At 33.6% G+C, this 25,652-nt stretch overlaps 3 protein-coding genes and 1 pseudogene across 3 annotated transcripts; 2 read left to right on the top strand and 2 right to left on the bottom strand.

The window, feature by feature from the left end:
* Positions 1-7,163: 7,163 nt before the first annotated feature.
* LOC147294257 (CASP-like protein 1 pseudogene) lies at positions 7,164-9,859 on the top strand (annotated as a pseudogene).
* A 2,920-nt stretch (positions 9,860-12,779) lies between these two features.
* On the top strand, positions 12,780-16,140 carry LOC147294256 (CASP-like protein 1D1). The gene is made up of 3 exons (XM_086233652.1): positions 12,780-13,085; positions 15,090-15,216; positions 15,631-16,140. Exons 1-3 carry the CDS (start codon positions 12,844-12,846, stop codon positions 15,853-15,855), a joined length of 594 nt encoding a protein of 197 aa, XP_086089778.1. The 5' UTR covers positions 12,780-12,843; the 3' UTR covers positions 15,856-16,140.
* Positions 16,141-16,602: 462 nt separating this feature from the next.
* Positions 16,603-18,270, bottom strand: PCB2 (NAD(P)-binding Rossmann-fold superfamily protein). The gene has a single exon (XM_086233651.1). The coding sequence runs from the start codon at positions 18,068-18,070 to the stop codon at positions 16,811-16,813; it is 1,260 nt and encodes a 419-aa protein (XP_086089777.1). The 5' UTR covers positions 18,071-18,270; the 3' UTR covers positions 16,603-16,810.
* Positions 18,271-21,143: 2,873 nt separating this feature from the next.
* Positions 21,144-24,602, bottom strand: EMB2799 (NAD(P)-binding Rossmann-fold superfamily protein). The gene is made up of 9 exons (XM_086232910.1): positions 24,348-24,602; positions 24,141-24,253; positions 23,881-24,053; positions 23,630-23,723; positions 23,279-23,389; positions 23,074-23,163; positions 22,634-22,719; positions 22,068-22,132; positions 21,144-21,620 (listed from the first exon to the last, which is right to left on the bottom strand). Exons 1-9 carry the CDS (start codon positions 24,529-24,531, stop codon positions 21,514-21,516), a joined length of 1,023 nt encoding a protein of 340 aa, XP_086089036.1. The 5' UTR covers positions 24,532-24,602; the 3' UTR covers positions 21,144-21,513.
* Positions 24,603-25,652: the final 1,050 nt, after the last annotated feature.

Raw genomic sequence — 25,652 nt, 5'->3', positions numbered from 1 at the left:
CGTGTCACTCATCTATCATAGTAGTAATGCCCACTATAATAAACAAAAATGAATCTTTCAAATTAATATGATGAATTATTATTATGACCATAAATAGTACGAATGAATGATATTTAAGTCAAGCTCCATAAATTTTAATCTATTAACCATTTAAACTTATTCGGCGCCATATATTTATCTGCAGGGATAGTTTTGACTTTTGATGGTATTTCACTATTAAATTACTTTGCTAGCTATAGCTTCTACCTAGTTGCGAGAGCTTTTTTTGGTATTCAAATTAAGAGTCTATTTTTGTTCACCACAAAAAAGTGGTGGTGAGAATTACCACCATGGTAGATGAGTGACACGTGTCACTCATCCACCATAGTAGTAATGCTCACCATAGTGAGCAAAAATGAATCCTTCAAATTAATATGATAAATTATTATTAAGACCATAAATGATACGTACAAATGAATGATATTTGAGTAAAGCTGTATAAATTTTAATCTTTTAACCATTTGAACTTAGTGATACACGTGAATTATGTGATTTACAAATGAATGCATGTGTATGGACGAGTGTTCTAAAAATCTCTCTAGGCGGCCACTTAGGCGCTAGGCGTTGGCCAGCTGTCCCGATTAACACCTAGGCATTTTTAAATTATTTTTAAGCATAAAGTACTAATAATAAGTAACAACCAATAATAGATATCTATCCCCCCAAATTCAACTTCCTTCTAAGGTATATATATATATACCAATAGTTTCATCACCTCTTACTCAAGTAGAAAAATGTGGAAGAAAAATAAAACCAATAATCATGGAGGGCTTGGTGTTGAAAAAAAAAGATCAAAGAAAAAGATGGGAGAAAGAAGAAAAACATCGAAGATTAATAATGAAGAAAAGTCAAAGAAAAAAAAGATCAAAGAAGAAGAAAAAAAAAAGAAAAAAGAGAAGAAGAAGATCGAAGAAATAAAAAACACAACCAAATCAAAATAATACGTTACTTACCTAGAAAATAGGTGAGAATGGAAGCTTAATGATGTTTGAAAAACGTAAATGATGTTTCTTCTTAATCTTTAAATTAACGTTGGTCATAATATTCAACTTTAGAAATTAATGGCAATTAATTACAAAAATTTTAAATGACAATACTGAAATAAGACATTAATTGTCAAAACTAAAATATACTTATCTTCAACTTAAAGGGTAAAAGTAAAAATCATAAAATGAATTTTTTACATAAAAATATATAATTCTACGTGACAAATTCAAAAATAGGTGTATATCAAAAGGATGAGGTAATATCAAATTGAACCTCACAAATGGGTGTATTTTTAATTAACTCTTTTTTTTTTAATTATGATATTTGTTTATAACAAAATTATGCAAATTTATACTTTAATTATTTATTTAATTTTATCATCTGAACTAAGAGCAACAACTATATATATTTTTCTTTTTAATTGATTATCTGCCTATGAGGGGACAAAGAAGAATATATCACAGCAATGTAATTTTGTCATAAAAGGTATACTAAAACATTGTTTTTGATTGCAAATTTTGTAAGCAAATAGAGGATCACCACATCCTTGGAACTTGGAAGTAATTGCTACGTCAATGATAATGCTGTTATTGGACACCGGAGGCATATCAATCGCAAGTGCAGATGTGGCGACTAGTTTTATGGGCAAACATGAAATTGCACGTCGGTCGGTTATGAGTACTCATTGTCAAGTTGTGTTGTTCGACATCAAATCCATTCACACCCTGATGAGCACTCATATTTCCAACACCACTTCACCCCTTTTTTTCATTTTTGGTCAAGGCAACGATTGCAGAAATTTTTGTTTGTGACGTATAACACTGCCACGTTGTTAGGTATTTTACATTATCAAAATACAATTGGGTATTAATTTTGGTTAATTTTTTCTTGCAAGCTATTTTTAGAGATGAGTTTGGGGCGCCTATGGGATTTTGATACACGTATTGTTATTAATTTATATATTATAATATAAATGGATGATAAATTTATACTTTTATATTCTGAAGTCATGTTTACATTTTGAGTTTATTTCTAATTATTCTATATATTATATATATATTAAAATATAAGTAGATTAGTTATAAATCATTGTAGTGTTCATGCTAAAATTTTTCTTCAATAATAATAGATAGATGGGGTATCACTTTTTGACCAAAAAAATGATGGGTATGACTATATATTGACCTATATTTTGGCATTAAGCAATCCCCTCAACCATGTCACACACATGATTTAAAAGAAAAAGGAAACGATCTACTCTATATGATGCAAGAAACTGGGTTGTCACCACTAGCTAAGTGCTTTGGCATTGTTCTTTTTTTTTTAGTCCATATATTTCTGAATTATATGAAGTAGCTTTGCACACAATGATTTTTACATTAAAGATCACCCTATAGCCTCGACTTGACTAGAAAATTATCAGCTGCATGCCTGGCTCCATTAATGGTAGCTGTGACTCTTAAATCCTTGTCATTAACAATTTGGTGAAGGTGGTTGATTGAAATTCAATAAGCCAACCTACTGCTTCTCAATAAGTTATGATGCATTAATCAAAAGTCAAAAAGGTATTATTAATATATTAATACAACCCAAAATAATGTAATATATCATATGGTTCTCAAAATAATGTAATATATCATAGGGTTCTCAAGTTTTTTTTTTTTGCCCTTTCTCCTTATGTTCACTAGTTTTTAGCAAAGGTTGGTCAAAAGTGAATTTTGATCATTTTGATCCGTTTGGATGTGAGTATGCAGGGCGTGCCACTATTAGGCCTCAATAGAAATTGGGATGATGATGTTAGGGTTTTGTGCCTAAATCTGAAATCCAATCTAAATGATTGCGCGGCCAATATAAAAAATGACCAATAATGAAAAATGGCCAAAAATGAGAAATGACCAACATAACTTAAGTGTTATTTTTGGATACAAATACCTTCCTAAATTAATTCCCTTCTTTAATATTCTGATTCTTCTGAATCATCAATGATAAAGAAGTTATAATGAGTGAGTTTATCCATGTCGAAAAAGAATAATACTAATTAATTAATACCAAAATTTGATCATATCCGAATTCATTTGAAATCATATATATTTTGAAGAAATAAGGTAGACAGTGTCATATCATTTATTGATGATTGTAGAGTATTATTGTTAGGGAAAGGATGTACTCTCTTTGCTTAATCTACTGTGTGGTTTGAACAGTACTCCCTTATATATTCCTTCTGACAAGGGATTTCAGATTTGTAACAGCCAACCAGGCCAGGCTAGCATTCATATTTCACAAAATTCAATATCAGCAAACACAACTTATGAAGAGGATAAGATTTGAAATGAAGGGAACAAATCCCCGTAAGAGGCTTGGTCAAAGTTCTAGCTTCATTCAAAAGTAAGTACACAAACATTAAGAAAAAGGTATTACGTGTGTGTGTGTGTGTGTCAGTGTGAATCTCAGTGGAAAATCAAATAGGGATAGCGGCATTCATTTTTTATTTTTTGGGTTAAAGGGGATCACAGCATTCATTGCTACCTAAAATATAGAAAAAATTAAAATTTAGTCTTTCTAACATTTTTTTATTTAAAAAAAAAAATTTTTAACTTTTTTTTTTCTCAAATAAAATTTTTTTACTATTATCTTGTCAAAAAAATATGTTATTATTTTTTTATTGTTTGAAGGTATGAGTTATGGATTCATCTCATACTTTCCTAGAGTATAGAATACGCCAAAAATCTCAGAATTAAAACCTAATATAAAGCCGACAAATCAGGACTTGAGAAGAAGTAAAAATGTACTGCCGAATACTCGAAAATGACCAGTAAGGGCTCGACACCTGGTGTGTGTGAAAAAATTGAAATTAATGAACCAATATTATGTAATATGGAATGATTACAATATTATTAAACTTTAATTAAAATTTTAAAAATCATAAAGTTTTAGTTAATAAATTGTTAAATTAAAGAACCTAAATAAAAGTTTCCCTAAAATATATCATATTATATATATATTACTTATTGTTACATAGAGAAATATAATTTTTTTGTTATTTTAAAATTTAAACTGTACGTAGTTAATTATCACATAAATATGTAAATAATATAACAATATATCTTATTTATTTTAATGTAAATAAATAAATAAAATTTAAAGTAGATTGAGATATGTATAAATGAAACAAAATCATATCAATCTTTCATATCTAAAACTTGGCTTTTTTGTACTAATACCATCGAGAGACTATAAGGGATGTGCACAAATACCACCCATTAAAATTTTTTTTACAATTAACCACTCATACTTTCACATAGGTGACAATCTACCACCTACTGTTACATTTTATGTTAAATTTGAAATATTTTTTCCAAACTTCTCATTTTGTACCTGAATGCAATTAAAAAATAATATTTATTTTAAAAACTATTTCTAAAATATAATTATAAAAAAACTTAAAAACTCAAAAATGAAAAGGAAATACCCACATACAAAAATCCCACTTCACCCACCTAGCCGGCGGTGGCTTTTCTTTCCGGCGCAAGCCCACTAGCCGCCAGTTGTCCTCCCATTTCTCTCTCTTTTTTTCTCTCTCTTCCTCTCCTTCCCTCTCTTCCCCGCTCCTTTTCTTTCTCTATGTGAAAGTATGGTTGGTTAATTGTAAATTTTTTTTTTTTTTTTATGGATAGTATTTGTGCACACCGCCTATAGTCTGAATGGTATTAATATAAAAAAGCCCTAAAAATTTAGAATTTGCCGTGGTATATACGGTGAACAGAGCACATAAAACTTGCATTATAGGGTTATTAATGGATGAGGCTTATGTTGCTTGTGCAGACTAGCTTGCGTAAAACTTTTAATATCGAAGCACTGTGTCATGGGGACTAGCTTACTTTCTGAATGCACACTAATGTATGATGCATTAATTTATAACTTTGTCCAAATATAAATTAATTCAATGTCAACTGTGAAGTCATTAGTCACTTCCTAATTAAACAAATATTAATTAGTTTATACGCAAGGATTGTGTGCTTTTGATCTCACACAACAATTATGTGAATTTATATCACTAGAGCACTTCTAAAACGGACGTTTAGAATCCAGGTATACACTGAAAAGAGTCCGAATGCTCAAGCTTGCACTGGGCGTTTTCTTCTAGCTAGTATATATATCAGATTTCCAACGTCCGTTTTAAAAGCTTTGCCTATGACATAACCATTTAACTCTAGTGAACAAACTCGATCCTAATCAAAAATGGACTATGCTAGGGTGCCCTAATTTTGCTCCAATGACATGAAATTTTTATGTCAATTACATCATTTAATACATCTAATAATATATTTTTCACATAAACTTTTAAAAAGACTGATATAACCTCTTTAAAAATCCTACAAAAAATTAAAAAAATTACAAAAGGAAAGATATTTAAATAAGGTTTCACTACAAAATTAAAAAGCCTTTAAATATATGTTCATCTCTTTAAGAAATTTCCCCCCAATTTTAGAACCCTAAAAATCTACTACATCATCTCTCTTATTGCAACTACAACAACAATCTATGGGAAAAGAATTGAGATTCATATTCAGATTAAGATAAAAAAGAAAAAAAACCACTCAATCCAATTATTTGGTTTAGAGTTTAGGTTTTAGGGAGGAGAGCAATCTATGAGAGAAGATAACCCAAGTGAAAAATTTATTGGATACATTGCTAGCTTTTTTATATTTACTTTAGTTTTACTTTTTTTTAATTATTTTTTAAGTGAATAGACGTTTTATCTCTAAAAATTGGTCACGTGCTTGACACATGACAAATTTTTAACGGAAGTTATAAAAGAATTGATGAAGTTTATCAAGTTTCTAAAAGTTTAAATGTTTATATTCTTGATGCATTTCAAATTGTAGCTAGTGACATCCCAAGTCATGTTTTGACACTTTTAAAGTCATACCCTAGAGTTTCTCAAGTCGTGCCTTAGAGCATCGCAAGTCGTTCCTTAGGGCATTCCAAGTCGTTCTTTGAGAATTTCAGTTCGTAGCTCGAGACATTTTAAATGTTTATACCCTTGATGCATTTCAAATTGTACCTAGAGATATCTCAAGTCATGTTTTGACACTTCTAAAGTCATACCCTAGAGTTTCTCAAGTCGTACCTTATGGCATCTCAAGTCATTCATTAGGACATACCAAGTCGTTCTTTGGGAATTTCAGTTTATAGCTCAAGACATTTTAAATCTGTATACCCTTGATGGATTTCAAATTGTATCTAGTGACATGCAAGTCATGTTTTGACACTTCTAAAGTCATACCCTAGAGTTTCTCAAGTCGTGCCTTAGGGCATCCCAAATAGTTCCTTAGCGCATCTCAAGTCATTACTTGAGAATTTAAAATGTTTTTACCCTTTATGCATTTCAAATTGTACCTAGTGACATCTCAAGTTATGTTTTGACACTTCTAAAGTCATAAGCTAGAGTTTCTCAAGTCGTGCATTAGGGCATCTCAAGTCGTTCTTTAGAGCATTCCAAATCGTTCTTTGAAAATTTCAGTTCGTAACTAAAGGCATTTTAAATGTTTATACCTTTAATGCATTTCAAATTGTATCTAGTAATATCTAATTCATGTTTTGACACTTCTAAAGTTATACCCTAAAGTTTCTCAAGTAATGTCTTAAAGCATCTCAAGTCGTTCTTTAAGGCATCTATAGTCGTTTCTTAAAAATTTCAGTTCGTACCTCGATGAATTTTAAATGTTTATACCTTTAATGCATTTCAAATTGAACCTATTCACATCCAAGTCATGTTTTAAATGTTTATAACAAGCATCCCATTAACAATACTTTAACAGAGATCACTTCAGTACGTATGTTTTATAATCACCTCAGGTGTATGTCCAAAAGATGATCGATAAGAATTAATTAAGAAGCTTCAGGCATGCTCCTAACAAATTAAAAACAATTCAGATAATTAAATTCATTTGGCCTGCTGTAGAGAATGTCAACCAAAAATTCCTATAAATTAATTTGAACCTCTCTATATATTGTTTTCCCCTGCTTATATATACACTTACATTTGAAGCATATAATTAACATAATATTCCAGAGGCATACATACATATATATACATATCACTGATCATACATATATAATTGTGATCACTGAGCATGGGATCAAGGAAGAAGCCAGTGGTTTACTTTTGCTTCGGTTTGGTTCTGAGGAGCTTATTGATCGCGGCATCAGTGATTTGTGTTGTGTCTATGCTATCTAGCGATCAAACCATAAATTGGTATGATCAAGACATCTCTGACTACGAACCATTTTCCTTCCAATTTTCACAGTCACCCTCCTTCATGTGAGTACTTCAATCAACATACATATATATATATATATATATGAGGAAATTACAGATTTGATACACTTATTTTATACCTAGTTCAATTTTGGTCCATGATCTTTTTAAGTTCTGTTTTGGTCCACTAATTGTTTCTTTGTTCAATAAAGGTCCAGATTTCTGACTTTAAATCATTTGGGTTGTGTTTTCTTCAATTATAATTAAAGTATAAGTTATATTTCATCATTTCTTAGTCATAAGAACCAATTTAGAGTATTAGAATCTAAGAAAATTGAGATTGGGTGAAATTTGAAAAATTGGCAGTTTCGGGTACCTACTTTGGGATCAATTATCTTGAGTTTTAGAACTCCAATTTTAATGATATTTATATGATTGTAAAATGGAGATGCATAGCTTTAAAAAAAGCATATGTTTGCTGAATTTGGGTGAGATTTGATAGGGTAAAAGGGATGCCAGATTTGAGAAAACAAATATGGACCTTTATTGAACAAGTAGAACAATTAGTTGACCAAAACAGAACTTAAAAAAGATCATGAACCAAAATTGAACTAGGTATAAAATAAGTTGACTAAATCTGTAATTTCCTCATATATATATATAGGGTCCTTCCAATAAGGGATCCCTCATTTGTGTGGCCCACACGGGTCGTTTTGTGTTAATCCAAACCGTCCATTTTTTACATCTCCATTGATAGATCATCTCTGCAAAAAATCAGCCAAATCGGAAATTGTTTACCCGTTTGTTTAAGCAGTCAAAGTTGAAAAAACAAATGGACGAACAACAAATTCCTCAATAAACACCTAAACTTTGACCACTTAATCGAACGGGTAAAGGATTTCCGATTTGACTGATTTTTTGCATGGATGATCTATCAATGGAGATGTAAAAAATGGACGGTTCAGATTAATATAAAACGACTCGTGTGGGCCCCACAAGGTGATCCCTCATTTAACACTAAATGAGTGATCCCTTATTGGAAGGGCCCTCTATATATATATAGATGAGTGCTCTAAAGCTAACCAGTTAGCAAGTTATTACGAAGCTAACCATGCTTTTGGGCCCATCACATAACTAATTTCATAATCCGAACCATCAATTATTTAGGTTATACTTCAAAAATCATCATTACAAAAAATCAACTAAATCAGAAATCATTTAGTCATCTAATTAAGATCAAATAAATAGACGATCAGTATTTTCGATAAAAGCATATAAATAGTTGTTATTATAATCAAATGACTAAATGGCTTCCGATGTTAGAGATTTTTTACAGAGATAATCTTTGAAGTAGGGCCTAAAAAATGGACGGTTTAGATTTTGAGTTTACATTATGTAGTAGGCCCAATAGGGTGGTTAGCTTTATATTAACTTACTAACCAGTTAGTTTTAGAGTATTTTTGTATATACATATATATATACATAAATGATCACACACTCACCATAAAGCGGAGAATTCCACGCATCCCTCAATTTATATTACGTACTTTTAGCAACAATGTAAATTTTATCCCCAAAACACTTTTTAGTGTCGGTTCTTGGATTGCTCATTTCGACATGTTCAGTTTGGATATAGTTTTGACTTTGTGGTTAAGTTATTCGAACCATGCCCACCTCTAGTTCGTAGGTATAAACACATACCTACAATTTGTTTATATGGATCAAATTGAATCATATTTGTGATGATGCATGCATGTTATATATGGAACTATATATGAGATAAACTTCCCTGCAAAGTTTGACTTGATGTCCGCATCAAATAATATCATGACACCTATATTTTTATATCTCATTATATAAAATTTTCTCCAATTTCAAAAAAACTTCCTTGAGGATACTAGGTGAGCGCTTATCCCTATTACAAGAAGTTTCTCTCATGATCTAGACTATCTCTTCTTGGTTTTTCTCTGTCAAAAACCTAATTTGTATTTAATAATACGGTACAGATACTTCGTGGTAGCACTATCCATTGCAGGCATTTATGGTACCATTACTAAGTTATCATCTTGTTTGTTCATCTGCGGATCTGCCTAGCCCCAACATCCTCAACAAATTAAGTATTTCTTACTCTAGTTTGCAAGAAATAGAATATAAATTTTATCATTAATTTGGAAGCTATGAAATTATTAAACAGAAATATATATAACTAGTTAACTGATGCGTGAGACATAAACGTACTATATATTATTCTAATTTTTCGTCACCAACTAATTGATGTGGGTAACATGCGTGCAGTTAATATTGGGGCTGATAGCTTCGGCCACAGGGAGTGTTGGGAGGGTGGCATACATCTTACTGAAGGGGAACAGTAACTTGGGGTGGGTAGATTACTGCTCTGCTTATAACACCGTCAACACCTTCTGTGTACATCTTGGAATCTCCTTTGGGGTCTCCTTATTTGCCTCCATTTTGCTCATCTTGCTTCTCTGGACCTCCCTCTTCATTCTTTACAAAAGGATCCCCAAACAGATCAATACCCCACCCCATCAAACAAATATACATAATAATTAACATTTTATGACCCCGTTTGATGTATATGATTGAATTGAATAAGTTAGATAACTAGATTCATGTATAATTAAGGAAAACATCTAACTAGCTAGAAGGAAGAAGATGGTGTGATTAATATGGATAAGTTTTCCTTTTATGCCTAATCTCTCTTCTTCTCATTTTTCTTAAATATACATAAATTTAGACATTTAACATATTCAATGCAATCATATGCATCAAACGCGGCTTATATGTACCTAAGTATTCCTCAAGATTTATCATGATTGAATTGTGTAAGTTGGGAATTTCAGTTCTCTATACATATATGCAATTGTACATTTTGTACGTTGATCGATGAATCTCATATTGTAATATGAATGAAAGGATATTTGTTAGAATGTAATTTTGTATTCTCTAAGATGAGTCGTTAAAATAACGATTCTAGATGATGAATATATGATTCAACAAATTGTAAATTATAAATAAATAAAATATTGTCACATCACAACAATCCATTGTACATTTATGCTCCAATATATAAATAAAGTTCGGAATAGAGACTCAAATATAAACAAATAAGATAACATATATCATATCTATTTCGTCCGAAATTACATAAATCATAATTAAACTATAATGGTTGATGAATCGATCCATTCGTTCAACTAATGCTATGTGGACCAGACATATAAACAATTAAGTAACCAATGAATATTAAAAGGATAAGCTCTATCTCTATATACATTTCACATATGCAATGACGTGTACGCATAACATTAATATATTAATTTCATCATCGTATTACTGTACTGAATCTCTTGAATTAGGTTCGATCTGTTGACAATGAAAAGATTGCACTAACTAATAAGTCATGACTTTCTTGAAGGTTCTTTAGTTTGAAGTACTTTAATTGAATGGTAGATGAAGTGAAGAAAGTTGGCCACCTTCTTGGCAGAAACGACCCAATATTTATCCAATCATTTGAGGTTGATTAAAGCAATGAATTAAAAGAAAAAGACACTTATTGTGGGCCGCCTGATGTTTTACATCAGCCCATTGTATCATACATATTCTGCTTGGTTGATCAGAAAGGCCGGAGAAAAGAAAACAAAGCAGGATTAGCTTTCTTGTATATATAGTCCAATATTATCTTATACTTGCGTGAATGATAGTGTGAGAGAGAAATTAACATACAAAATTTGATTTTAGATTTTTAAAATTTATGTTTATAAATTTATAAAAATGTCTATTATTTTAAATACTCATATCTCTTAAACCGTAGTTCCGATTGATGTATAATTTGCGCTCACATATTCGTGTGTTCAAGACCATTCCAACAAACCACATATCGAAGTTAAAAGCACAATAGTTCAAAAAGTCAAAGAATGGGTCAAACTAATTTAAAACAAAAATTATAAAATTAACCTAAAATATTTTATTTCTCAAATAAATTTTGAAAATATTTAAAATATTTTTCAAAATAAAACTTGAAAAAATACGGGGTCTCACAATCTACCCTCCTTCAAAGGGGTCTCACAATCTATCCCCCTTCAAAGAATTTCGTCCTTGAAATTTTCAATGAAAGTAATAATGGAACAACTTCAAATAAGCACAAATAACAACAATCCAAAGCTCTGAAAAGTTCTTTTTCATTTATGAAAAACTAGAAAATAAATTACACAAGCTCTGAGGTGTTTGTTCAATCAAATTTATGTAATTATTAATTAGTAAACTATTTTTTTAACAATATTTGTCTCCAGCGCGCATTATATTCATCTTATATCACATGAAACCTAGCTACTAGATAATTTGGTTTCTTCAATATTTTTTATCAATGTAGTAGATAATATGTTAAATAAACATATAGTAAAGTTTCATTCAAAATTTTCGTATTTTGATAGCAATTTTCGTCGTTTCTGTTTAATTTTTGTCGAAATTTAAAAATTTTCAAAATTTTCATCTAAATTTCCTCAAAACCCGAAATTTTATTCCTTACTTATACATTAGTGCTAAATTGCTAATACAAATTAAATGATATATTTCTGATAATGGTTCTAGAATTTGAAGGCTGGAACAGATTGCCACACGCAAATTATTTGATGGATGTGACTTTTAACTACAACACTAGCTCAATCATGGGCCTACATGTAATTGCCATTTTCCAATTTGTTATATATATGCAAGCATATATGACACCTATGTATGGGGTTTGGCAATGAAGTAGTTTAATGAACCAAGTACTTGTTGTCTCATATCGGTTTTATAATTTCAACCAAACTTTTTCAATTCATGAAACAGATTTTAAATCAGAATTAATATTTAACCTGCCTTTTGTTTTTATGGCAGCAAACGTAACTGTCTAATTAAGAAGACATATGCATGCAGGACCAACAACAATAAGGCCATTAGTTGTTACTTGTTAGATATGCATCTATGTTACTAGCTGCCAACTAGCACGTGCTATTGCATTAATTCAACTAAAGCCAAGTAGTAAATCTCACGTACGATTCAAACTTTAACAAATCAGTTAAGATAGTTTAGTGATATTTCTCTTCACAATATGTTTTGGAGAGATCTTAAGTTCAAATCATCCTCTTTAAATCAATAAAAAAAAAAAATTAAAACCGTATTAATTACATGCAATGCATTATTTTCCCCTAAGGTGGACTAAATGTATCAATATCCTTTGGCTTCATTATTTAGAATGGTGTACAAGAAATCGTATATATCTATTTTCTCTGGCTCTTATTCTAATTATTAATCATTTGAATTTAGAAATTAGAAAGAAGAAGTCTATGGTGTATAAGATAATGATCAAGTGGCTCATACCAACCAACTAAACACTTTTAAAATCAATTCAGTACTTAGCGTGCAGGAAACTCCAAGCAAACATAAATATATATGTGTGCACAATATATATGCATCCCATAACCACCACCCTCTGCTACTACAACTACACTTATAAGAGGCTAAGCTAAGAGAGTACTACTACTTAAGCAGCTTCCATGGGATCCCCGGATAAACACGCTCACCCGGAAACCGGCAAGGAAGTACCGCCACCAACGGCAGGGTACGAGCCCACGCCTCGTGCCAGGAAAGCTGACTTGTTTGTGGTTGATGTGGCTCTTAGGTTCTTAGTGTTTGCAGCATCACTTGCAAGTGTGTTGGCCTTCGTCACTAGCAAGCAAACAGTATTCCGAGGTCCTATCCCACTTGAGGCCAAGTTCAATCACTCTCCGGCCTTCATGTAAGTTACATATATGCACCTAAAAGGCTAAAATCATTTCAACTCAATTTCCTAGCTAAGCTAATTATTAGATGGTTACATGTAGGGGTGGGTTCGGATCGGTAACCAAACCGAAACCTCTAAACCAAAGACCGAACCGAACCCCTCCGGTAAGCCTCCACGGCAACCGAGACCGAGACCGAAAAGCCGGTAAACCGATGTTCGGTCAACCGAAGAATCCGGTCGGCTCGGCTCAGTTATGGGCCTAGACCGAACACATGTTGGGCCATGTTTTGGGCCACATTTTGGGCCATTTTTGGGCCTTGACTCCATTCACTAATTTAGTATAATAAATTAATATTATGGTTTAGGGTATTTTTAATTAGTTTATATATATTAAAAAACATATAAATTAAAATTATAGGGGTTTATAAATTTATATATGTTTTATATAAAATTATAAATTATTTATTAGAAATGTATTAGAAATGTATAAAAATGAATTATGTAAATGATTTGTTAAATATATTCGGTTCGGTTCGGTTTACCGACGATTTAAGGATGTGGGAACCGGGACCGAATCCGAACCTCCCGGTTCGGTAGTCAAACTGAACTTCCGGTACAGTTTTATTTCGGTACGGTTTTTTTCGGTATCGGTTGGGCCGGTTTCGGGCTTGGCCTCGGTTTTTCGGTCAACCCGACCCAGCCCTAGTTACATGCACGTATATATTATTACCAAATTACTAAGATTATAGAACTCTAAATTAAATGAAGTTCCTTGATGAAAAAGAATTTACTTTCATATCGTTTTTATTTTCAAAAAATTAAAATCAAAAACTAAAAAAATCACATTAAAATTTTGAGACATCATATTCTATGTGGGATCGACTATATTTGATCATGTACAATTCCTAACAACTAGTTTATATTGAAAAATCAGGATTTCAAATCGATTTTCATCTGCATCTACATATATGCTTGTATCAATCATTTTAATTAGCGAATGAGGGATATATTAGCTAGCTAGTTAGGCTATGGCAGCTATTACAGTACAGTCACAATAGATGATTAAATCTGTATTAGATTACGACTCTTTCCCACCAAAAAGTAGGTAATTAATTCACTAATTCTGGACCACTAGCCACCTGTTGCAGTGAAAGTCAAGCTCTTTGATTAGCTTTTGAATCAGTCTAATCCAAATTAATTAGTCATCCTTCCTTTAACATGGAATCACTCTATCTTTTCTTTTGGAAGTAGTGGAATTCTCTTTTCATGATAAAAGGCCCTTTAGTTTAAGAAAATCAGTTTTTTCGACGTAGAGGGTGACTTTTATGCTCCCAACTGTCATAAAAAATGTTTTTTTATTTGACAATCTAGAAATATATAGTATTTGTGTTTATGTTGCCAAATCATTTGAATTATTGATTAGATTGAACATTTACTAAATGCATGGTTTAAATCCATATTCGTGTTAATAACACCAACATCTTAAGTTTTATGATGCAGCAAAACCCGTATCTTTTTTTGGGTATTTATTGTATCACCCTAACTTCCTAATCTACTTTAGTCTAAAAAAACAATAATGTATCTCATTAGACCTATAGCTAGCTATCTACAGTCAAAGACAGTACTATATAAATATAAAAATGAATCAATTGGCATCTGGGTTGGAACCCATGCATGTCACCCACTCACCCACAAGACAATTTTCTAATAATCTTAGGGATAGGATGGACCCACAATTCCTCATAAGAAATTGGGGGTTCTAATTTCTCAATCATTTGTGATTTCCATAAGCAGGAAATCTTGTATACCATGTTTCACTCATATCAATTGGCCATGTCTAGGAACTTTGTTTTATACACTAAACCATCCTAATAGTATACAAGGAATTTTTTTAATTTTTGTTCATTGATATATACATACCATTATTCTAATATGTAAGTTATTCAGAAATAGAATACATGTGGATATGATCAGATCACAGAAGCCTTATTTTGGTTTTAATATTGTTTCATGTTTCAGATACTTTGTGGCAGCACTATCAGTTGCAGGCCTCTACGCTATTCTTACTACACTAGCATCCATTTCAGTCATCTGGAAGCCAATATTCTCAGCAAAGTTCTTGCTCCATTTTGCATTTTGGGATGTGGTAAGCTCTACTCTGTTTTCCAATTTGCACCAACAATAAAAACAATCAGACACCAAAACCCATATTTACTACATCAGAACAAAGTAACAAACCTAGTTAAAAATGTTCTCATCCTAAACTGTTAATCTACATTATTAATTAAGTTCACTTTTGACTGATGTGTGGTCCATATTCACCAACATAATAATCAGCATAACAATATTTTATGTTGTCAGACTGTCTGCCAAGAAAACATTACTCTAAGCTTAACTGTATTAGACCAAAAAATAAAAAAAATAAAAAGCTCAATTGTAACATATGCTAGCACTTCTAGCTATTATATATCCTATAACCAAACATTAACATTTGTTCTTTTTATTCTTGTTATGGTAAACAAGATTGACAAACTATGTACAATGATTAATTATGATGCAGCTGATATTGGGTTTGGTAGCCTCGGCCACAGGCACTGCTGGGGGTGTTGCATATATTGGATATAAGGGCAATGAACATGTGCAGTGGCCGAAGGTGTGCAACCTTTTTGACAAGTACTGTCGACACATAGCAGGCGCCCTTGGTGCCTCATTGTTTGCCTCAGTTCTGCTGGTCCTTCTGGTCTGGCTCTCTACTTTCAGCCTTCACAGAAAGATTCCCAAATAGAGAGTTTGTGAACAAGGCCATACATGCCTCCCTTCAGATATTGTGTGTGTGAATGTGTCATATTGGATTTGTGTATATTTTACAGGTTCTTTTATTGTGTAAATGTTGTCTACTTTTACGGTGTATCTTGTCTCTGGTTTGTCTTGTTTCATTTGTAAGACTCATGGTGGAATGTTAGTGTTTGGATTTGTGTATATATAGCTGTTTGGATTGTCTTGTATCATGTGTAAGTCATCACTCATGGGTGTTCTAAGTGCAGATGAATGGAATTAAGTTTGGTTCTAATTTTGAGCTTTCTTTAGCCCAGAAGAAGGGCTCAAAGGGTCAGATTAAAACCAGAGTCATTTATCAAAAGAGTTCAAAAGAAAGGAACCATGAGATCAGTGAGAAGACTGGGGACATTGTCCTCTCTGGTCATTGTGATTCATGAATATCAAATTTGGTAAAATATGTGCATTGATGTGCTTTACTTGAAGTTTCAGCTCATTTTTTTCCATGGCTTGCCTAGAAAAGGATTAGCTACACCATGTTCATAGAAATTGGAACTAAGAAAAGCATAATAAATCAGAGCTGTTATTGCTCCAACTTCCAAGTAATTTAAACACTAAACAGTGACATTCATAAGCATGTCAGGGAATTTCTGCCCACTTTGCACTGAAGGGAAAAAGATGAAAATTATAATCAGAACCCAACCTGACCTATTACTACCTATTACTAGACGATAAACAAGTGATTACATAATGGGAATTAAGTAAACAAATTTGATGATATACTGACATAATTGCAGAACCAGTGAATCCTCTCACAACAATGATCAAAATCACTTGATTGCCACTCATTCAAAACACAGTAGGTGTACTGATAAGAAACTGCATGCCTTAAAGCAGACTATAGTACAAAACTGGTTGAACCAATTGAGAAAGTGAATGTACAAATTTATTACCACAGGACATTCTTAGAAAATCGTTTGTTCTCCTAATTCCTGACCAGCCATGCCCTCCCTCAGCACAGTCTCAAAGAATTCTTCCAATGTGTCTTTGCCATAACTTGGTGTTTTCTCAGCATTATATTCTCCAGTCTCAGGATCCAAAATCAGCATACTCTCAGCTGCATAATACCTTCCAATTTTTCCAAATTCAGCAGCATCTTCCATTGAAGGAAAGATCTTTACAAGGAAATCAAGAACCCCGATAGCAAAGTCCATAATCCCAATGGGCACTTTCAAGAACTTGGGTTCCCTCCCCACAAGTCTAAACAACAACTCCCCTTGCTCCAATGGTGTCAACGCCTTCCCTGGTCCACCAATGGGCAAGACCTGGTTAATTTTGTTTCCACTCAACACACAATCTGCAATAAACGAAGCCAAATCCGGCTCGCTAATTGGCTTGCAAGCGCACAACTTTCCATCCCCAAACATCACATAAGGCTTGCCATTTTTCACCAACTCAACCTGACCACCCAAGCTTTTAAAGAATGCAGTTGGCCTCACAATACTATAAGTGAACCCATTGTTCTCTTCGGCTTCTCTGATCAACTCAGCCTCAAATTTCAGCTTTGCACGCTGGAACTCAAGAAGGGGCTTCTGCACACATATTGCAGAAAGCAATACAAAATGTGAAGCCCCACGATTCCTACCGGCAACAAGACTATTCTTTGTTGCCTCATAGTCTATCTTCCAAGAGTCCTTTACACCACCACTACGGCTAGCAAGGCATGAAACAACAACATCAATTGGAACCCCCAAGTTTTCCAAAGATTTCTCCAAAGTATCCAAATGGCTCACATCTGAAAAGCACACATTGGCTCCTTTCAACTGGTTCAAAGTCTCATCCTTGCTATTTTGACCTCTAATCCCACTCCTCTCCCTAGCAATGGCTATAACATTGAACTCTCTATTAACTAACTCCTTAACCACAAATTTCCCAATGTATCCAGTTGCACCCACCACCAAAATGTTAATATCTTTTGGGTTTTTTTCTCTGAATGAAGGTGGAGTAATGGTTTCAACACTTGGGGTTGCTGAAGCTGAAATGGGTTTGAGTCTTTCTTTGCCAAACTTAAAGATTTCAGACAAATTTAAAGGTGAAGATGGTAAACCATAAGGAACAGAGCTTACCTTAGTTGGGTTGGTGAAATGAGAAGAGAAACTTGTCAAGAAGCTTTGGTTCTTTGCTGAATGAAGATTGAATGCAAGGGAGGAGAAGCAAAGTGACATTTTTTTTGGGTTCAACTCCAAGAAAGTTGATCAGTGAGGAGTTTGTGGTTTTGGTTCGGTATTGATGGTAAGAAAAGGAAAATCCGGAAAAGAAAAAGAAAGAGAATCAAGGAATTTGTGAGGCACCAAATGTGGGAGAGTGGAATTCCATGGTCGTTTTGGAGGTTACTCTATCTCAGAGTAGAATCCAAATGATAGGTGGATATGATCTGTATGTGAATAATAGAGATGACGTGAAAGCAAACTGGACAGGGTCATCATTTGGTCCGATGGCCCTTGGGCCCAAACCAATTGGGCCAAAATCTAAATTGACCAGAGATTTTGGCCCTACCTTGATGGGCTCACCCAAGGGCCCATTTTTTTTATATACTGTGTAGTTAACTCACTATGGGCATACTTTAGGAAGCAAAAGCTTTTGCTAGTCAACTGAGGAATCAAAGTTTTTTTAGTCATTGTCAACCGAGGAATTTTCAAACTTAGGAGTAGTGCTTGGGCAAACTTCTTAGACCAACCATTTGGGGTTCAGAAAATAACAAAAATGTCCCAATAGATCGAAGGTGTACATGTCTCAATCAGTAGGTGTTATTTTCCTTCACCCACTTCTTTTCCAGCAATTTCCACAATACAATTCAATGATTCAGGAAGAAGACATAGAGATCACCAAAGGAAATTCACATGGTGGGTATATAAAGCCAAGTTCTAAATGGTTTATGTAATATCTATGTTTTCAGTACAAATTCATAATTTAATAATGAAAGTGCTCTCTTACCAAACTATGAATATGTTAATTAAGTTGATTCATAATTAAATATGTGATGCAAATTCATAACAGGAAATATAATCTCTAAGAAACACTAGCCTTACAAGTAATCATACTAATATAGAGTCAGAGCCAAGAAAACCCAAACTCAAAATTGTGATTTGTGAAGTTGGATTCCAAGGAAATGAACTTTGCTAGGGAATGCACATGAAAAAAGAAACATAATGCAAGTATTGGTTAGAGAGAGGGAAACTGTATGTAATTATAAATTGATATAAGATTGTCTGATCTATTACAATTGGATAAGACATCATAATTTGAAGACCTTATTTGTCACAATTCACACATATTAAAAGATTTGCATCAAACTCAAACACTCCAGTACTATGAAACCAAGCGCAGCAGACAGGAGAAAAAATTGCTGAGAAGAGAGATTGCCCTTATTATATGTCAGTCAGCAGCATCGGTAGATGGCAACAACACCGCCACGCCGCTGCGGCGGGGATAAAACAGTCATTACGACAAGAGCCAAGACAATGACGACGAGAACGGCTGTGAGGTTGAGACCACCATCATCTTCTTGAGAGCAGCAATACTTCCCCATATGTATAATGATATATCACACGCAAGTTTGTATTTGATTTTGATTCTTTTTCAAATGGACTATGAGACTGAGAGTCTGAGAGCAAGTGAATTTGAGGGGTTAGAGAGCATTTGTCCGCAGATTTGTTTCACAATTTCTAGTTATAAACTGTATCAGCTCAAGTTGACTTGAATACTTAATTTTATTTCAAGACGAAGACTTGTATTATGAACCTGCCTCGAAGTAACACTTAATTTGTTATAATTTTTAATCCACGTCCTCAAAAAGTCACATGTTTCCATTACACCCAAGAAAAGTCGCATGTTTCTAGATCCATCTGGCTCCATTCCTCTTTCTTACTGCCTAAGTAGAGATCCAACGACAGGTATTTCATTTCCATTTGAGAAATTAACCATAAACCTAACTTAATTCTAACCCATTATCCCACTTACCTTCATCATTAAAGCTAACCCCAAAGACTAATCCAAAGACAGATATTAAATAACAACTGGCAATATTAAGAAAATAATAATGGACAATAAAATAAGAGAAAGGGAAACAGTACTTAATTATAAATTTCATAACGACAAAAGCCATGACAATCACAACTAGAACAGCTGTGACGTTAAGACCACCCTCACCTTTAGAACAGCAATCAATTGATGCTTTCCAACTTGCAATACATCCAACAAATCAAAAAGGTCCCCCCACTGTTTTATGATATGACAAATTGACAATGCAGGAAAATTTTGTTTTACTCTTCTCTATTCCTCTTTTCTACCGCCTAAGTCAACATCTAAAGACAAATATTATACAACAACATGCAATAAGAAAATAATCATTTCTGCTCTCACGTTTTCGTTTCATGATCTCCCATTATATAATTGATGATGCCTTTTTGCAAAATTTAGAATTTATTTGGTTAAGTTTTTAACTTTTCTTTTTTAATAATTAAAGAGATGGGGGATTGAGAGAAGATGGAGAAAAAAAAAAAAAGAGAACCAAGTGAGAAAAAGAAAATAGAAAATAGATGGATTAAAATTTAAATTTATCAAATTTTTTTTTTAAAAAAAACTAATGGTGAAACTCGGTGAGTTGAGAGAAACTTTGATAATAAACAGATGATTAACGTAAAAGCAATCTTAATAACAGCAGTACAGCGCCCCAAAACAAATGATCAAGTCTACATCAACTAAGAGATGCAGAAAACTTGCCTGTTATTCAAAGTAAGCACTTGTTACATTAATTGCAATGGATATTATTAATGTTTGTGAAGCTAATGTGTTATGAAAGCAACAATGACACTATGGAAGCACTGATGGCTCATGCCTTCATGGTGCTTCCACATTATTGAAGAAGCATGTCACAGAGAAAAGTGCAAGTGCAGTCGACAGTGCCATGGTAGAAAACAGTAGGTGTTAGTTTATAAAGATTCTGAAATCCGAGTAAAATCACAAACCACCATCAAGTTTTCATGCTGCAGTCAAGAACCAAGCATGATGCTGCAGTCAAGAACCAAGCATGGTCTGTCTGTACCAACAAATCCAGATGGAGTACATCTTATGTAACAGCAAAGTAAACTCAGAAAATTTTCATACATGTAGAAGATAAATCAATCATTGTCCAATATTTTTTTTCTCACATTTGTATCCCACCTGATATGTCATTACTTTATTTTGAAGGTATTTTTTTTTTTTTAGATTTTTTTTTTTAATTTTTTGTCCAATGTATAAATGTCATGTAAGACAATATGAAATTGTGGTATAAAAATGTAGTAAGTATAGCATTACTGAAAATAAATATAGTCAAGTCCCGGGTAGAATATGGGGCCACTGATATGCCAGCTGCCTGTACAGGGATGCATAAGGTTAAATGTTCAAACCAGCCACTCAGCTTCAACGGTCAGCTAATTCCGATTGAAGAGGTTAAGAATTGTCAGTTCTCTACAGAGGTTAATTCCACTGTAGCAAGTATTTCCAAAATAGACAAACACATGTAAGACATCCAGCAACTCCATGGCAAACATTCCTTGGGTTGCCTTAAACCAATACTTCTCACAATTAAATCCAATCCGAAATGCAGATGGAAGCTAGCAGTAATTCAGATACTCTCAAGGAATTGAGCAAAACTGGGGTATTTTGGTTCCCACCCTATTTCCTCACGAGTTTTTGAGTTGTTTAATCTCTTCCCCAAAGGATCATTAGTTCCTGCACAAGCATCATCAATTATTCAATTATGTGTGAGTTTAAAAAAATCATGTGACCAGAAACAATAAGTTACTAAAAAATTAGAGTCTTCACATATGTAGGATGAGTATAATGATAAAGTTGAATTTTGCCATATATGTACAGTGTGTTTGGAGATATATTTGTTTTAAATTTCCAGCTTGACTAAACGTAGAGAGAAATGAAGAAAATTTTGGAGTCTTATTTTCTCTTCATTTTAACATCCCCAGTTAAAGATTTTCCTTTGGTTTCTTTCTTACCTATCCAAACAAGAATAAGGGAAATTCAAAATGATATATGTTCTCTTCTTTTCTTTCAAATCTTTTCTCCTCTCCTCTCCTCTCCTCTCATAACTAAGGACAGCTTGACACACTGGAAAGAAATGGATCCCTTTTAAATATCTATATGGAGTATCAGTGAGAAGCTTACCTGTAAAGCCCTCAAACACTTTTGTAAATTTCCCACTTTTACTAACCAGGTCCATTACTTCTTGCCTGCAAAGATATTGACAAGGCCACAGACGCTCATATCACCAGTTCAAATGGAAAAATATATGTGTATGCGCATGCACATGCACATGTGTGTAGGACAAATCAGTTGACATCATGTGAAACTTAATTACCAATTTTAGGTTTATCCAACCATTGGATTAAGCGCTTTGATTATAAAATAAATATATATACAATTTTCAAACAGATCCAATACAGACAACTATTCTATACAAAAGGTTCAATTTATAATATAAAAATATATAAGAAAAATACTAATTCTAACACAACATAGATGGAATAGGGAAGAGAAATTTGATGGTGATCATAGTATTAAATCCAAGGGCAGAATTAACCAGTGTGAAGGAATCATTTAAAAAGTTTTAAACCATCATGAATTGACCATATCCCTCTACACAAACACACACAACTGTTGATCTTGTTGACCATGCTATGAAGTCAACACGATCAACAGTCTTGAGGATGTTGTACTGTTAAAATTAGGACCTGGACAAAGGATGATTGTCACAACCCAAGAGGACCCGGTTACGTAATCTCTTCTTCAAGATTGCAACACAGATGGAAGCTGCATCCTGTGCAAAAGCACGCAAGTTTTTCAACCATCAATCATAACACATATACAAAAAGAATGCAATGAAACAGGAAATATCTTACTGACAATGACAATGCAGAAATAAATAGCCATCTAAAGTGTAATATGAAAGTCAAACCAAATTAAAAAAAAAAAAAAAAGAAGTTAAAATATAATGAAAAAGAAGAGCCAAATTTAACTGACTTAAAGTAACAAAATAAAAAAGATAACAATTCAAACCTAGAAGATATACTATCAAAGAAATAAAAAATGAGGAGAGCGAGGGAATGCAAATTGGTAGAATTATATTGAATAATTCATCAGATACATATGTACAGTAGGATGATGCTATCACCTCATAATGTATAAGATTCAGGATGTGATCTGGACGTGCTTCGACAGTCCCCTTCTGTAACCAATAAACATGTGCACCTCTATCTGCTTTGTATGCATAGTTAGGGTCACTTTCAAATATGACAAATGCCAATATGCACCCAAATCCCTGAACTCTACTCTTATATATAAATATTCTTTCAGAGTTGGACTTTCAAAAAGGATATATAAAGCCCTGCCAATCTAAGAACAACACCACCAAACTCCAGCACAACTTTTTCTGCTTTAAGAAGGACATCAGTCCTGGGGCTCCTCCCTATTGGCACTACTGGAGTGTCCTGCAAAGAGGAATATGAACACTAAAACGCTCCAAGTCCTACACGTTAATAAAACCCAAGAATTTTACAGAATGAAAGGCAGGGAAATAGGGAATAGAGAACTATTCTGCGTATCACAGTAAACCAACTTGGCAGCACAAATTCAAAAGACAAAACCCATATAATAAATGCAGACAAGGAAACCTCCCTGAGTAATAAGAAGAGAGTAAAGAGTTCGTACTAGCAGAAATATGTGTCTACCTCATCACATGGACCATTGTCGTTGCAATCATATGGTGCAGAGCTTGATGTAAATAAAAAAGAACCTTCACCATTCCAGTTCAATGCAGCCATTCTGCTTATTCAACAAAACCCAAAAAACCATTACCAGCATTACAAACTATTCCACCACACATAGTACTAATGAATATAACAAACACCCATTACTCAAATATCAACTTCACGCATACATTTCAATTCAATGCACTGAAAACTGAACCACACACACTCACCGAACATCACCGGGATAGTCCGAGGTCCGTGATGGTGGAGCACAGAAAATGACATGAGGAAACTGGTGGGTCGTTTTGGTCCCCTTCAAACATGGATTAATACCCACCTTAATCAACTCCTCATGGTGATCAACGGTCACCGTTTGCCCATATATTTCACACCCGGGATGCTCCTATAGAAACCATTAATCACTTGATTAACTACTAATTACTTGCGTAACCACTAATTACTAAATTGAACAAAAGACCCAGATAAGTACCTCCCGCCATTTTTCTGCTACTAAGCGCCCAAGAACTCCCGGCCCCACAATCAGCAGGTCGTTTGCTCCCACTAACCCAGAAGAGGTCGCCTGCTGCTCTTCATTTGGTGCACCTTCACCACCCAATCAATCAAAAATTACAAAAAATAAAAATATATAAAAATAAAAAGATAATGATATAGTGAGAGAGAGAGAGAGAGAGTAGACCAATGGTGGGTGATGATGATGAGGCGGAGACTTGGAGAGGGGTAGTGGCCATGGATGTACAGAAGTTGGGTCTGAAATCGGCGAATTTGAGGGAAGTGCAACGAAGATTTGGGAAATGACCGAGGGGTCCTTGAGGTCTTGTTGTTAATGGAGTGGTGAGGCTGAAGCAAGCAATGGTTCCCATTGTGCTCGACCTTCGAGACTGTCGCAGAAGACTTGATAACGCAGAGGAGTTGAGGTGTCGGTTTGGTTATGAGGCGTTTCTCACCTACCTATCAGGGCTTTCCACGTGGTGAGAGAGGAAATGATCCTGGCCGTTACGTGGAGAGATTTTTCATCCGACGGTTCACGTGGCCTCGTTGGTTACCGTTTGGGTTGGTGGGATGGGATGGGTTAGTTGGCTGGATCAGATTAGAGAAACGACGCCGCTTTTAGCTGTTGATGACTTGATGGTTAGTCACGAGTGTTGTGTTGCCGTGTTTTACAAACCAAGCATGGGTGACGATCAAAGCACAATGGAGAAGAGGAGAGCATACAAAACTTGCTTAGCTCTAAATCAAATATGAGAGTTTGTTTTTGTTTTTTTCTTCTTTATCTACTAGGAGCTGTTTATGGTAAGGCTTTAGCCTGTTTTTTTTTTTTTTTTTTTTTTTTTCGGTAAACAAGGTTTTCGATACAACACTTGATTTTAGTTTAGTCATTAATACATTTTTTTTTTTTACTAAAACTTTATGAGTTTGGCTTTTTTGAATAAAACTCTTTAACCACCACTGCCACATCAAGCAATAAGAAATATGTTATCATTTTTTTTTTTTTTAGAGTATAGAATACGGATTCACCACACACCCTCCTAAGGTGTAGAATGAGGTTTGTATAAGCTACATAAAATCTAATATAAAGTCGACAAATCAGTATCAAAGGCTCGAGGAAAAAGTAAAAATACACTGCTGAACATTCAGCAATGACCGTCAAGCGCGCCTGATATGAGTGAAAAAAAATAAAAACTAATAGACCAATATAATGTGACGTGTAATGATTACAATATTATTGAAGTTTAGTTATAATTATAAAAGCTAAAAGATTTTAGTTTGTAAAATATAAAATTAAATTACCTAAATAGAAGTCTCCCTTGATTTTATTTTTGACTAATTATTAGTGGTAAATTAACGTGAGCGAAGTCAGTTAGAAGATTAACTCAAGCTCAACATGTCTTCTAAACTAATTCTTGAGCCTAAACTTAATCTAATGAATGCAGTTGGTGGGTAACCCAATTGGAATGACGGTAGAGTTTGCCCCACTACACTC

Source organism: Dryas octopetala, chromosome 2 (genome assembly GCF_963921425.1).
Source record: "Dryas octopetala chromosome 2, drDryOcto1.1, whole genome shotgun sequence".
Taxonomy (NCBI): domain Eukaryota; kingdom Viridiplantae; phylum Streptophyta; class Magnoliopsida; order Rosales; family Rosaceae; genus Dryas; species Dryas octopetala.
The sequence above is the reverse complement of the archived record's forward strand: the minus strand, read 5'-3'. Positions and strand labels throughout refer to the sequence as shown.

Bases quoted from the DNA above. Each gene is read 5' to 3' on its own strand.
- EMB2799 (XM_086232910.1), bottom strand. From the start codon at position 24,531: ATGGGAACCATTGCTTGCTTCAGCCTCACCACTCCATTAACAACAAGA. The intron at 24,254-24,347 runs GTCTACTCTCTC...TGGGTGGTGAAG, and splicing joins ATCATCATCACCCACCATTG to GTGCACCAAATGAAGAGCAG. The intron at 21,621-22,067 runs GTAAGCTTCTCA...ATGCTTGTGCAG, and splicing joins AGTGTTTGAGGGCTTTACAG to GAACTAATGATCCTTTGGGG.
- LOC147294256 (XM_086233652.1), top strand. From the start codon at position 12,844: ATGGGATCCCCGGATAAACACGCTCACCCGGAAACCGGCAAGGAAGTA. The intron at 13,086-15,089 runs GTAAGTTACATA...TTCATGTTTCAG, and splicing joins AATCACTCTCCGGCCTTCAT to ATACTTTGTGGCAGCACTAT. The intron at 15,217-15,630 runs GTAAGCTCTACT...ATTATGATGCAG, and splicing joins ATTTTGCATTTTGGGATGTG to CTGATATTGGGTTTGGTAGC.
- PCB2 (XM_086233651.1), bottom strand. From the start codon at position 18,070: ATGTCACTTTGCTTCTCCTCCCTTGCATTCAATCTTCATTCAGCAAAG.